Below are 14,586 nucleotides of genomic sequence, written 5' to 3'. Positions count from 1 at the left end.
ACAGCTGAGATCCTGGACCGTGCATCTCACGATATGAGGTGTGTGCAGGGATGTGAAGACCTGGCACTTAAAAAAACCACGGCAACTGTGGCCCATGGAATACGGAAGAGAGCCAAAACCTGATTTCAGGTGTGTGGACTTGAGTTTCTTCCTCCACCAAAACTTTGACCACAGGGCTGATAAACCACAGGAACGAGGGTAACGAGCAGTTACTGACCATATGCCCTGAGGCCGGCCTGCCCTGGGGGCTGTGGAATCAAAAATGAGCAAGATGGGCCTTGGATGAGAAGCTCACAGCGGGGTGGAGACTTGGACGGAACTAACTGATCCAGTGCCGGGGGATATGCTAGGTCAGAGGCAGGAATCAAGCCCCAATGAGTCCAGAGAGTCCAGAGAGGGAGCCCCAAATCCACCTGTGAGGTGAGAGGCAGTGACCAGAAAAGGTTCCCACACATGGAGATTGGCTGCTGTTGGAAATGGCCACGGACATGCTTTCTGGAGACACACTGGCTGCTGTAGAAGTGGATAAAGTGCAGAGAAGTCTGTCCTCCAGCCGTGTCCACCGCCACCATGGGGGCTCTGTCCACAGCAGTCATTTGAGTTGAGTCCCACGGGGGTCCCTGGGTGGGGGATGGATGGGGTGCTCCAGGAGAGAAGGGACCCCAGGAGCTGCAGGAAACACATGGCACCTTGGGGACCCCAGAAGAGTCCACATCAGGCTTTGATTCCAAGCCACCACTGGGATGCGGAACAGGGGAAGCAGATGAGAGGGGATTAGACCAGTGCAGAGAAAAGGCTTCCCAGAGACAAGCAGAGCTCCCTGGTAGAGAGGGCGACCTCAGGAAGCTCCCCGCTTGCACCACTCGGCTCCGGTTCCCGGGGATCCCAGGCAGCCCACCCAACCCATTCTTTAGAGCTGCTGCTGCCAAAGCCCAAGTAGAGAGATCTCTGCAGGCCAGACCTGTGACAGGAGCAGTGCAGGACTCGGGTTCAAATCCTGGCCCTACCACTGTTTTGGTCCAGGTCCCCGGGAAGCAGCTCTGAAATGATTATTGGGGATTCCGTTGCGGTCAACGTCTGTGAATGCGCAGGGAGGATGCAGGACTGGGCAGGGAGATCCAGTCTCAACAGAAGCCTCAGCTGACCCTGCGGGGAGATCTGAAGATGGGGTGACCCTTGAGAACTGCCCCTAGTGGGGCAACAGGGCTGGGCCTTTATACCCTTATTTCAGACAGTCATCGGACAAAGGCCGCCCCAGGAAGGCGGCAGAACCTTGGGTGAAGTGGCTCTCTTCAGCTGAGGCAGGCCCAGGCTGTGCTGGAAAGCCCTCTCAGTAGCTGGGGGAAAGTCCTTCACTCCTTTTTTTTTTTTTTTTTGGCCATGCCACGGGGCATGTGGGATCTTAGTTCCCTGACCAGGGATCAAACCTGTGCCCCCTGCCGTGGAAGCATGGAGTCTTAAACACTGGACCGCCAGGGAAGTCCCAGGAAAGTCCTTCACTCCTGAAGGACATCTGAGCGAGTAACTCGACCTCTCTGTGCCTCAGTTTCCTTATCTGCAAATGGGTCTAAGAAACCAACTTCATAAAATTGTTTGAGGATTAAATGAGATGATACACATAAAGCACCCCGAGCAGGGCTTGGCATGCAGTAGATACTCAACTAATGTTAGTTGGCATCACTATTTTATTTACAAGGTGACCAAGAGAGGCAGTGGAGAAGAGGGTTGAGTCGGGCTCTAATGTCTGACCCCTCGGGGGAGTCCTGGCTCCCTCGGTGACTGGCTTCGTGCCCTACTTCACCTTAGTTTTACTCTCCTCTGTTGTAAAATGAGGATGATAATAAGGCCTGTCTCATAGATTGGCTGGAAAGATTAAATGACATGATAATAGTGCCTGGCAGACGATAACCCTCAATAAACGTTAGCTACTGCTATAACAATTATTGTAACCTACCCCGCTACAATTACTGGGATTACCCTGGGATGATGTGTGAGTGTATATGCGGGGAGGGATGACTAAGTGAACTGAGCATTACTTCGGGGTAAACATATACGTAGTGCCGAGGGCAGCAGCATGGCCTGGCCCTGTGTCCATGAAGGAAGTCCTGGATGTAGAGAAGCATCTCATAACAAGAGTGGAGGGGTAAAGAGCACGAACTCCAGTTCAAATCCCAGCTCTGCCACAAGCTGTGTGATCTTGGACAAGTTACTTAGCCTCTCTGTGCCTCTGTTTCTTTATCTGTAAAACAGTGGCGATAATGATGAAACCTATTTCATAGGGTTGTTGAAAGCTAAGTTAACATTTGTCATGTGCTTAGAGCAAAACCTGGCACATATAAAGCCCTATATAGGTGTTTCTTTAAATGAACAAATGAATTAATAAATATATATGTAAAGTGTCAGTACAGCAATCTATTAAATAAGAAATAGCATTGTAGAATGGCAGGGCCTTGGTAAATGCTTCTAACGTGACTGGTGATCTAGTTGAAGCACATAAAAATCAATAGCAATAATGATAATAAATGGTGATCACAGAGCAACTATCTGTCAGTCCCTGTACTTAGTGCTTCATACACACGGACTCATTTACTTCTCATTACAGCCCCATGAGGGAGGGAGGTACTATTTTTACCCCCATTCTAGAGATAAAGACACCCAGAACCAGAAAGGTGTTTGTTTGTTTTGTTTTTTTTGGCCGTGCCACATGGCTTGTGGGATCTTGGGTCACTCAGCAGTACAATTGCGGAGCCCTAACCACTGGACTGCCAGGGAATTCCCCAGAGAGGTTAAGTGACAGCTCCAGGGTCCAGGATTCTCTCTGACTCCAGAGGCCATGCTTAACCACTGCAGAGATCGTCCCTCTCCAGCAATCACATTCCTTGGCACCCACCGAGTGCTGGGCACCGGCTAGGCTGCTGCATCCATCTCCCCTCTCATCCTTGCCGTGTCTTGAGACGGAGCCCCTGGGCTGTGGAGGTTAAACACCATATCAAGGGTCTCCTGGCTGGGAAAGGGCAAAGCCTCATCTGGAATCCAGGTTCCCGACTCCTAGTCCAAAGCTCCTCCTATTCACTAGGGACTGGAAAACTACACCAGGGGGCTGCAGCCCCCTTTTTTTTTTGAAACTAAGTTTTATTGGAACACAGCACGCCCATTCCTTTACATGCTGTCTCCCGGCTGCTTTTAGCCTACATGCAACAGCAAAGCTGGGTGACTGCAACAGAGACCACAGGGTTTTGCAAGCCTGAAAGATCTAGACTTCACGGACAAAGCTTACTGACTCCTGCTCTACACCATTAATATCTTCATGTTTAATAAACAGAGTTCATTGTAAGGAACAGCGTCTGTGACGCTTACAGCATGGAAGAGAGATAAATAACTTAAAGGCTTGCTTTTATGCCCCATGTGGACATAAACTAACACAGAATGTTTTCTAAAGATTACTGAAACCAACAGCATATCTGGGATTTACAACCCAGATTGAGGTTGGTTTTAAAATGTGTTTTGAAGACTGAGATCAACCAAGTGGAAAGAGGTGGCATACTGCATTGTAACTTTCAGGAAGGAAAGTGCCCCCAAGGCAGATGCTTCCGGCTCAGCCACATGTGCTTAAGGCCATACTTGGATTTTGTGGGGGACACAGAACAATAACTTCTCCATGTGCCCTCCCAGGCGGTGCCCAGCACAGGCCTGGCACACAGTTCAGGTTCATAAATATTTGTTTATGTGAACAAAGTATGCAAAACTCTTCCCCCGCCTATCTACCAGCTTATCAGGTAAGGATTTATCAGATCTGAGAAGCTTCTGGAAAGATAGAGCTTCCCATGTATGGCACAGGTATGGGCTAGAGCAGGGAGAGAGTTGGACCCTTGCAGGAGATGGGACCCTGGCTTGCTTGGGAACAGAACATCCAACGAGATATATACTAACCTCTAGATAGAGAACGTGGTTTCATTATTAATAATGAGAACATCCAACGTTTGTTTGGCAGTAGCTCTGTGCCAGGCTCTGCAGGGGCCATCAACACGTTCCTTCCTCAGGACCACCCTCTCTGATGGATGGCCGTTTCTCAGCAGCAGTGATTCCCCAGCCCCTTCTTCCTGCCCAGTAGAAGCCCCCTCCCATGACGGAGACAGAGAATGTCAAGTGCCTTTATCTTTTCCCTGCCTCCCTTGCAGGTGAGGCGAGGGCATTTGACTAGACCTAGCCAATGACACAAAAGGGGAAGCCTTCTCAGGGTATCCCGCGAAAGAGTTCCTCCCTGATGAGAGACTTGAAGAGAATCCCTGTCCTCCTCTTCCTTGCCTTGGGTCTTGTTCTGTGATGGTGTGATGTATGGCACTGCAGCAGCCATTTTATGATCAGGAGGGGGAGGCTAAGAGAACTGCAGAAAAGCCAACCCAAAGGCTTTTTGAGGTGCTGTATCAATGCTGGAACTCTCTTCCTTTTGATTTCTTGTTAAGTGAGAAAAACAAATCTCTTATTGTTTATTTATTTATTTATATTTTTAATTTAAAAAATTTTTTCACATCTTTATTGGAGTATAAATGCTTTACAATGTTGTGCTAATTTCTGCTGTACAACAAAGTAAATCAGTTATATGTATACATATATCCCCATATCCCTTCCCTCTTGAGCTTCCTTCCCACCCTCCCTATCCCATCCCTCTAGGTCATCACAAAGCTTTGAGTTGATCTCCTTGTGCTATGCAGCAGCTTTCCACTAGCCATCCATTATGCATTTGGTAGTGTATATATGTCAATGCTACTCTCTCACTTCATCCCAGCTTCTCCTTCCCACCCTGTGCCCTCTAGTCTGTTCTCTATGTCTGCCTCTTTATTCCTGCCCTGCCACTAGGTTCATCAGTACCACTTTTTAAAATTCCATATATATGCATTAGCATACGGTATTTGTTTTTCTCTTTCTGACTTACTTTACTCTGTGTGACAGATTCTAGGTCCATCCACCTCACTACAAATAACTCAATTTCATTCCTTTTTATGGCTGAGTAATATTCCATTGTATGAATGCGCCACATCTTCTTTATCCATTCATCTGTTGATGGACATTTAGGTTGCTTCCATGTCCTGGGTATTGTAAATAGTGCTGCAATGAATATTGTGGTACATGTATCTTTTTTTTTTTTTAATAAATTTATTTATTTATTTATTTTTGGCTGTGTTGGGTCTGCATTGCTGCGCACAGGCTTTCTCTAGCTGTGGCAAGTGGGGGCTGCTCTTCGTTGTGGTGTGCGGGCTTCTCATCGCGGTAGCTTGTCTTTGTTGCGGAGCACAGGCCCTAGGCGCGCCGGTTCCAGTAGTTGTGGCTCGTGGGCTCTAGAGCGCAGGCTCAGTAGTTGTGGCGCACGGCCTTAGTTGCTCCGCAGCATGTGGGATCTTCCTGGACCAGGGCTCGAACCCGTTGTCCCCTGCATTGGCAGGCGGATTCTTAACCACTGCACCGCCAGGGAAGTCCCTACATGTATCTTTTTGAGTTATGGTTTTCTCAGGGTATATGCCCAGTAGTGGGATTGCTGGGTCATATGGTAGTTCTATTTTTAGTTTTTTAAGGAACTTCCGTGCTGTTCTCCATAGTGGCTGTATCAATTTACATTCCCACCGACAGTGCAGGAGGGTTCCTTTTTCTCCACACCCTCTCCAGCATTTATTGTTTCCAGATTTTTTGATGATGGTCATTCTAACTTTTATTATTTAAATCTCTTTTAGTACAGTGTACTGTTACTTGCAGCCCAAAGTACCCTGACTGGTAGGGGTAAGTTCCAGGATTGTCTTCATTTTACAGATGAGGAAATTGGACAAATAAAGTAAGTCACAGACTCAGCAAGCACCGCCATTTATTGAGCACCTACTGTGGGCCAAACACTATGCCATGTGCTTTAACTATATTATCTCATTTGATTCTTGTAATCACTCAGCAGGTGGGTATTACTAGCCCTATTCTACAGATGAAGACACTGATGCATAGGGAAGTTAAATAAACTGCCTAAGGCCACATGTAACTGGAAAGTGGCAGGGGCAGGACTTGAACCCAGACCTAAGTCCAAATCCCGTGGAATGTCTCCTGTGCTAAGAAAGTCAGTATTTATCCATCCCTTCTTCTCACAGACCTTTACCGAGGGTATGTGTTGCACCAAGCTGTGTGCCAGGCACTGGAACGCAGAGATGAACGAGGCAGCTCCTGCCCTCCAGGGAAGAGTTACGGTGCAGCACGGTGGCTGTGGTGACAGGTCACTGGACAGACAGGTGGAGAAGCTTCCTGTCTGGGGGGGTGAGGACGGTCTGGGAAGGCTTCCTGGAAGTGACCCCCAAGGAGATGAAAACGCTCAAGGTTCGGGCCAGTGGGAGGGACAAAGAAAAAAAGCAAAACAAACAAAAACCCAGCTAAGACCCAAGGCACGGGGAAGTTTACTCATGGGGACCATGGCTGGGGTTGGGGGCTGCGTTTCTTGAAAACACTGCAGCTGCAAAAACTGCTTGCCATCTCCTGCCCCCAACCCATCGCTCCCTGTCTCAGGAATGATATTTCTGTCCTCCCAGGCCCCCCTCCCCATCTGGACCTTTGGGGTCAAAGTTAGCTCCTCCCTCTGCCCAATCCACAGCACCCAAGCTGTCCCCAAGTCAACTGCATTCTCCCTGAGAAAAACTGCCTCACCTGTGTCCCTCCAGCTCTGGGTCACTGTCCTGGTTTCTCCAAACAACTCCCTCCTCCGGTCTCCAAACTCTCTCCCCGCAAAATCCTTGAAGGCCTTGAAGGCCAAGCCCAAGCTCTTAGCCACTCTACTATTCCGACTCCATATACTGAGTGTCACTGAACCTGATACGCATCGTGGCACTCAGCCCACTTGCCCACTGTTAAAATCACTCATTTGGGTGCCCACCCCACCCCCCACCAGATTGTAAGCACCAGGAGGGCAGAAGCCAGGCCTTGCTTTTCTTTGTTTTCTCCACAGGGCCTTGTACTACACTCAGCACATAGTAGGTGCTCAGTGAATGTAGATATCTTATCCCCCTATTAGGGTGTGTCCTACTTGAGGGCAGGGATAGTGTCGGCCTTGTTTGTCTTACTCATGTCCACTTTCCATGTACTTCAGACGGTGCCTGGTGAAATGCCTGTAGGTGCTCCTTAAATGCTTGGTGAAGGTATAAATAAGTGGGTACTGAATGAGGGATGCCCTAGCCGCCTACCACGTTGTGAGCTCCTCGAAGGCAAGGACAATGGCTTTCTCCTCTTTGTAGTGTCCAGTAACACCTGGCAGGCTGCTTGGCTGCCAAGAATCATCTCCCTGAAGAAGCATGACCGTCCCTCTGTGAGATAAAAGCACTCACCTTTGCTCAGGTTCTGGAAAGAGCTGGGACAGGGAGACGCCACAGAGGGCGGCATAGGCAAAGCGGTTGGTCTCGGTCAGCTCCCGGCCTGTGGGCAGATGCGGCTCCCCTTCCACACCTGGCTCGGCCACCTGGGGCAGCCCCCGGCTCGACCTGTCCCCTGTGGCCATTTCCAGCCCTGCAGGGAGAAATCCCAGTGAAAAATGCTTTCAGCAGGTAGGCAAAGCTTCCTTAAACGGGACACAAAAACTACCACATCATAAAAGAAAAGGTGAATAAATTCGCCTTCATTCAAATTAAAAACTTCTATTCATCATCTTTAAGAGACTGGGGCTGGGGGAGATATTTTCAATGTGTATATCACAAAGGATTTGTATCCATAGTGTCAAAACAACTCCTACAAGTCACTAAGAAAAAGAAACAAGGCAAATTTAAGATGGGCAAAAGACTTGAATAGGTACTTCACAGAAGATATCCAATGGCCAATAAGCACACGCAGAGGTGTTCAACATCACTGGGCATCAGAGAAACAGAAATTAAAACGCCAATGAGACACGGCTACTCACCCATCAGAATGGCTAAAATTAAAAGACTGACAATACCAAGTGCTGACGAAGATAAGGGACAAATAGAACTTCCATACACTGCTGGTGGGAGTGTAAATTAACCATCTGAGACATGGAAATTAAAACTCCAATGAGATACTACCATTCACCTATCAGAAAGGTTAAAATTAAAAAGACCTACGATACTAAGAGAATAAGGAGCAAATAGAACTTTCATACACTGCTGGTGGGAGTGTAAATTGGTACAACCACGTGAAAAATGGTTTGACTTTATCCACTAAATTTAAACATGTGTCTTCCCTACACCCCAGCAACTCCACTCCTGAGAAATGAAGGTTTATGTCCCCCAAAAGACATGAATGCTCATAGGAGCTTCACTCATAATAGTCCCAAATGAAACAACCCACACGTTCACCCACAGCAGAATGGACAACCTATGCAGATTTATACCATGGAATATTACACAGCAATGAAAAGAATGAAGTTTGGCTCACCACAACAACATGAGTGAATCTCAATGGTAAGCAGATGGTCATTCACCAGAGAATATATACTGTAGGATTACGTTTATATGAACTTGAATAATAGGTCAAACCAATCTATAGTGAGAAGAGTCAGAAGAGAGGTTGCCAGTGGGAGGGAATATTGGCTTAGAAGGGGGACAGCAAGGCTTCTGGGTGATGGAAATGTTCTATATCTTGACCCAGGTGGTGATTACATGGGCATAAATATATTTTAAAAATTCACTGAGCTGTACACTTAAGATTTGTGTACTCTATGTATATTATACTTCAGTGAAAGGAAGGAAGGGAGGGAGCAAGGTCTCCTTCCCCTTCCTCTGTCCCTCCCTTTAGTCTCTCTTTTCTTCCCAGGGGCAGAAGGGGAAGAAGGGAAGGGATGGGTGGGGAGGATTGGGGAAGGGACAAACCAAGCCAAGTCAGGCATCCAAGGGCCCTGGGAGCGGGTACTGGGAAGGGTACCAGCCGTGACCATAGGGCACTGTGGATATGAATGCAGGCTCAGGACCAGACAGACAGGGTGTGAATCTAAGTGCCTCCAACTCATAGATGTGGGACCTTGGGCAACTCAACCTCTCTGCACTGAGATTCCTTTGCCTAAAAATGGACTGTAATAGTACATGTCTGGAAGAGCTGTGTAAGCAAGAAATGACATGGCCATGAAGAAATAAACACATAAAAGAATCAACAAACAAATAAATAAGATGCGTAGCACAGTACCTGGCACACAGCAAAGGTGTATAAATAACAGTAAGAGGCAACATTATTGAGCCACTGCTGGATGCGAGGCCCTGGGGCTACAGTTTTTAACATGCACGGTCCCAGCCAACTCTACGAGCCAGGTACTATTGATACCATAGCATCTAGTTTTCAAACCGGGGGGGAACAGCCTCAGAGAAGAAGTAACTGGGCCTGGGTCACATGCCAGTAAATGGCAGACCAGAGCCCAAAGCCAGAGCTCTTGGCCACCATCTCTGTTTCGAACACTCGTCTTATCGCCAAGAGATTTCTAGTCTAATACCCATACTCCACACTGACTTTGGCCCACAAATTCGTTCTCATCCAGCTGAGCAATAAAATCTTTTGTTCTCAAAGTATCACCTCCATGGAGGGATTATTTAAAAATTTGTCCACAACTAATATTGCATCAGTTTTTCAAAATAACTCTGAGGTAGTTAAAAGCCACAAACCAACATCTGGACAGCACGTAACAGTTTACAGAACACTTTAAATCCATTTAATTCTTACAACTACCATGTAAGGTTAAGCAGGATGTGAGGCATTATGACTCTCTCCTTTAACTATAAGCTTCAGAGAGGCCAAGCGATTTCCTCAGAGTTACACAGTAAGTATGTGATGAAAGTCAAACCAGACTTTGGTTCTAAACCCCATGTTCTCTCCTCTACACCCGCACAGGGATTCTCCTTCCCTTGTTTCAGATGGAGAAATTGAGGCCCAGAGAGGTTAAGACCATGCCCAATGTCACCCAGCAAGACTGGCCTCCAATGGTTGCTCCAGGAACCCAAGTTTGAGATCTGTTTGTGGCAGATTTCCCTGGCTCAGATAATCAGCGCAGACCATGTCGGTGGACAAAGAGGACAGCGACAAGCCACGAACTAAGGACATCACCGGGGGCAGCGTCTGGCCTTGATGTCAGCAGGCTTAGCAATTTCCACTACCTTTAAACAACTCCATGTGCCACTTGGCAGCTGGGGTAATTGCCCTTATTACCCAGAAGAACCCAAGATGGTATTTTATTGGGCTGGTATTTGGGGAGCCCCATGTTAGTTCTCAGCTCAAGAAGAAACAGCCTTCTAATCAGAGAAGCATGAGCTGGCCTGTCTCTAACCACGGGGGGAGGGGGTTGTGCTGAGTGCACGAAGAGCTCGGCTCAGGCTAAATTCATTCATTCATTCATTCAACAAAATACTCTCCTGATGTCCTATAATCCATTCTCTACACAGTAGCCTGAGTGGCCTTGTTGTCCTATGTACCAATCATGTCACTCGCCTGCTTAAAGGCCTCCGAAGGCTGCCCATCACCCCAGGATAATACCAATCCTTTCATGATAGTCTACAGAGTCCTGATCTGGCCCCTGCCCGCCTCTAAACTCCAGCTCATGCCCCCAACACCCGCCTTGTTCACTACACTGTAGCCACGCTGGCTGTCTTTCTGCTCCTCAAATATGCAAGCTGATCCTCCCTCTGGGCCTATGCACCTGCCATTCCCCCCAGCCTGGGACACTTTACATTTGACCTCCACATCATTCTGGCCTTAGCCTGAATGTCACCTCCTCTGAGAGGCCTCCCCTGATTCCCCAGGCCAAGCTACTATGCCTCTCTATCCTAGCACCCTGTTCTATTTCTATAAGACTTACTCCTGTCTTAAATAATACATTTTTAAATTATATTGTTTACTTGTGTAAACAAGTAGAACATAAACTTCTTGAGGCAGGCCCCTGGTTGTTTTTTCACTGCTGTAACCCTAGCTTTCTGAGCAGGCCCTGGAGTATTGCAGGCATTCAATAACTACTTGCTGGATGAACGAAGAGGGCCTTGAGGCAAATCAGGGAGCAAAACTGACAAATTCCCTGCTCTCAAGGGGCTTACATTCTGGTGGGAGACAGGCAATAATACACCAATACATCATGATCATAATCATTTAAGTACTTGCCCACGATCACATAGCTATTAAGTGGTAGAACTGAGATTCGCACTCAGAGGATCTGGATGTAACAGTCCACTAACTAAGTAAGTAAGTAAATAAATAAATAAATATACATTCAGTTGGGCAGTGAACAGTTAGGGAGGGGGGATATGCAGTGATCAGGACAGCGGGGGTGACAACAGTATCGGATGAAAGGTGCCATTCCAGCAGAGGCCTGCAGGAAGTATGGGGACAGCCCTGCAGATGGATGGGACAGGGTATTCCAGTAGAAGAAACAGGACAGTGGTAGAGCTAGGTGGACAAGTAAACAGACGATGATAACCCAGTGGGATAAATGTTGTGATGGAGAAAACACAGATAGAGGGATACAAAGAGGGGAACCCAGAATTGGCTTCCCAGAGAAGGTGACATCAGACAGGGGTGGGGTCAGGGGAAGAGAATGTTCTCGGCAGAGGGGATAGCATCTGTCAAGTCCCAGAGGGAGAAGAGAGAGGATGTTTTTGAAGAACCAAAAGGATGCTCAGTGTAGCCAGGGTTTGGACAATGGGTGGGTGCAGAGGTTTGGAGGGAAGAGGTGAGGTTGGAGGGGAAGCTGCCAGGGCCTACACCCTGCAGGACCAAGTCCCCCAGCTAAGGAGTCTGACTTAACCTCAAAGGCAATGGCCATGCGGGGAGCTGAGTCGGGGTACACGGGACCCCTTGGTACGACTTCTGCAACTGCCTGTGAATCTATAATTATTTAAAAAGGAAAGGTGGGATGTCACTAGAGAATATGAAAACCTTAAGTTCTAAGTAAATCCAAAATAGATATTCGCCTCCACTCCAAATCAATCAGTTAGTTAATTTAATAAACATCTACCAGGGAATTCCCTGGCGTTCCAGTGGTTAGGATTCCATGCTTCCACTACTTCCAGGGCACGGGTTCGATCCCTGGTCGGGGAACTAAGATCCCACATGCCACACAGCACAGCTAAACAACCCCACAAAAACCAATAAATAAATAAAGAAACAAATATGTACCAGATACGTACAATAAATATGTACCAGGTGCTGTCTTACATGCTGGGGACACAGTGGTGACTAAGACAGACAGACAACCACCTTCCACCATAGAGATACATTCTAGTCGGGGAGACAGACAACATGTAAACTCACGACATGTAAATGAAGATCATTTTAAATAATGACAAGGGTTCTGAAGAGAAAGAAACCTTAAATAATACTTACCCAGATTTCAAGAAACAACCGTGGGCTTCCCCTCTAAGTCTGAAAACAGGCTGTCCAGCTTCTTGAAGGTTTTTTGGAGAAATATGCAAATTTCCCTGGAGGAGCAAACCAGAAAAACAAGCCCATGGGTCCATAGGGTGTGGGATCTGGAGGAGGCCTGTGGGAAAGAGGGATCGGTTAGCCCGGGGCTCAGGGCTAACCCTACTACCAATACTACCCTACTACCACTACTACCACTCTTCTGGGCCTTTGCCCCCGCAGCTTTGCAGGCAGCTACCATTCACTGGGCACAGCCCTGGCGCTGTGCATGGACTGTCGGTTCTAAGTCCTTGTACCCTGAGCCGTGGGTGCTACACTGGCTCCTTGGTTAGCCTGGCAGTAGAGGGCAGGCACCGGATCTACTCCATATCAGTATTCTGGTGCCCAACCTCTTACCTGCCACAGGATGAGTGCTCAGAAATTGCCTGTGACACGAACGAATGAACTAGTTTTCAGGCTTAAGCAAGAGCTAGATTTTCCTGGTTATTCCCTCCAGAAAGGCACTCCTATTCTTACCCTCCCATCAAGCATCAGATGAGGAAGGGAGAATGGAACAAGGGCCAAGCATCTGGAATTACCCAGGGATGTCCCAGAGCCCAGCAGGAGAAGAGAGAAGATGCTTTTGAAGAACCAAAAAGATGCTCAGGGACCACCTCAAACTTCAAATAACCTGAGCTTCATCCTAATGGGCCATTTGCCATGTTCAAGGAACCAGAGTATTTTCTGCCTCTCAAGCTTCCGTAGGGTTTTTAATCAATTAGTAGTGATAACACCCTTCCCCTGGATGTTATCTTCTTATGAGGCACGAGAATGTATATACTATGCCTACAAACCAGGAGATTCAAGCCACAAGTCCACCCATATTAAAAAGACACAGAAGAAAAATGTCTAGAAGAATAGCCTCTACAGTGATCTCTGAAAGGTGAGATACCAGAGACTTTTCTGGATTTCCCCAATATTCTGTCACAGATATGTATTGCTTTTCAACTCTGAAGTCAGTTATTTTGTTTATATCTCCATCTGTACAGAGGGGACTGCTGGACTTACATTGGGATGGTGACAGTGACTGTCTCTAAGCCGGGGGGGTGGGGCGGTGGTTGTCCAATTCTGGATGATTTTAATTTTTTCTTCATATGTTCAAGTTTTATGAATTTTCAATAATGACTGTGTATTGATTACAAGATCGGAACAAATAGATACGATTTAAAATTATAATATGGTGTACTGATGCCGGTTCATACTGGCATCTCTTCCCAGCTCTGTGTTCAGTGATGCTGGGAGCCTGAAATGGGCCACAGAGGGAGTATTTCCACCACAGAAATGGAAAGTGCTACAAACAAAGGGATTCTATTTTCCAGGGAGGTGGTTAACAGTACACCACTGGATATTCAGTACAATTCCAGTTATGTTTTATTTTTATTTTTGGCTGTGTTGGGTCTTTGTTGCTGTGCGTGGGCTTTCTCTAGTTGCAGCGAGTGGGAGCTACTCTTTGTTGCGGCCCGTGGGCTTCTCATTATGGTGGCTTCTCTTGTTGCGGAGCACAGGCTCTAGGTCCGTGGGCTTCAGTAGTTGTGGCACGCGGGCTCAGTAGTTGTGGCTCGCGGGCTCTAGAGCGCAGGCTCAGTAGTTGTGGCGCACAGGCTTACTTGCTCCGCGGCATGTGGGATCTTCCCAGACCAGGGCTCGAACCTGTGTCTCCTGCATTGGCAGGCGGATTCTTAACTGCTGCGCCACCAGGGAAGCCCTCCAGCTATGTTTTTAAAAAATGTTTCACAGAGCAAAAAGATCATAAGGCAGTACATCAAAATGTTAATGATCCTTGTCTCTTGGTGGTGGGGCTGTGGGCCTAGAAGTAATCAATTTTTATTCTTTCTATTTTTCTGAATTTTTAACATTTTCTGTCGTGAGCTTATTAGAGCCTTTATAATAAAAACATTTTTTTAAAAGAATTAAAAACAGTTGTGTTCTTGATCCCTAGAAGGGGAGCGCTTAGTCTCAGAAAGCCCTGGCCCCATGTGACCCAGCCAAGCCAGTGGGGCTGAGGTCACAGTTAAGTCCCATTCCTCTGACCAACAGGTCTTGTCATCAACAAGATGGACAAGGGCAATTCTCGGCCACCCGTGATGGTGGGATGGAGGGGCCCAGGGTTCCAACGCCATGGACTGTCCAGGCGGAAGCGATGGGCCCCAAACTCTTCCAGCTGAGGGAGTGCGGCGGCAGCCG

At 47.5% G+C, this 14,586-nt stretch overlaps 1 protein-coding gene across 8 annotated transcripts in view; it reads right to left on the bottom strand.

Annotated features, from left to right (window-relative positions):
- Positions 1-14,586, bottom strand: part of TMCO4 (transmembrane and coiled-coil domains 4) — a 92,688-nt gene that overhangs the window by 69,083 nt on the left and 9,019 nt on the right. For 6 of the 8 annotated variants that reach the window (XM_082448921.1, XM_082448924.1, XM_082448925.1 and 3 more), the window contains exons 3-4: positions 12,325-12,481; positions 7,347-7,524 (exon numbers count right to left, since the gene is read on the bottom strand). In XM_082448921.1, coding sequence (XP_082305047.1) covers positions 7,347-7,516 — 170 coding nt within the window. In that variant the 5' untranslated portion in view covers positions 7,517-7,524; positions 12,325-12,481. The remainder of the gene's footprint in view (positions 1-7,346; positions 7,525-12,324; positions 12,482-14,586) is intronic. The other 2 variants (XM_082448922.1, XM_082448923.1) reach the window with 1 other exon arrangement.

This window comes from Balaenoptera physalus, assembly GCF_965194825.1.
Source record: "Balaenoptera physalus genome assembly, chromosome: 1".
NCBI classification, from domain to species: domain Eukaryota; kingdom Metazoa; phylum Chordata; class Mammalia; order Artiodactyla; family Balaenopteridae; genus Balaenoptera; species Balaenoptera physalus.
This window is presented reverse-complemented; position numbering and strand designations above follow the sequence as displayed.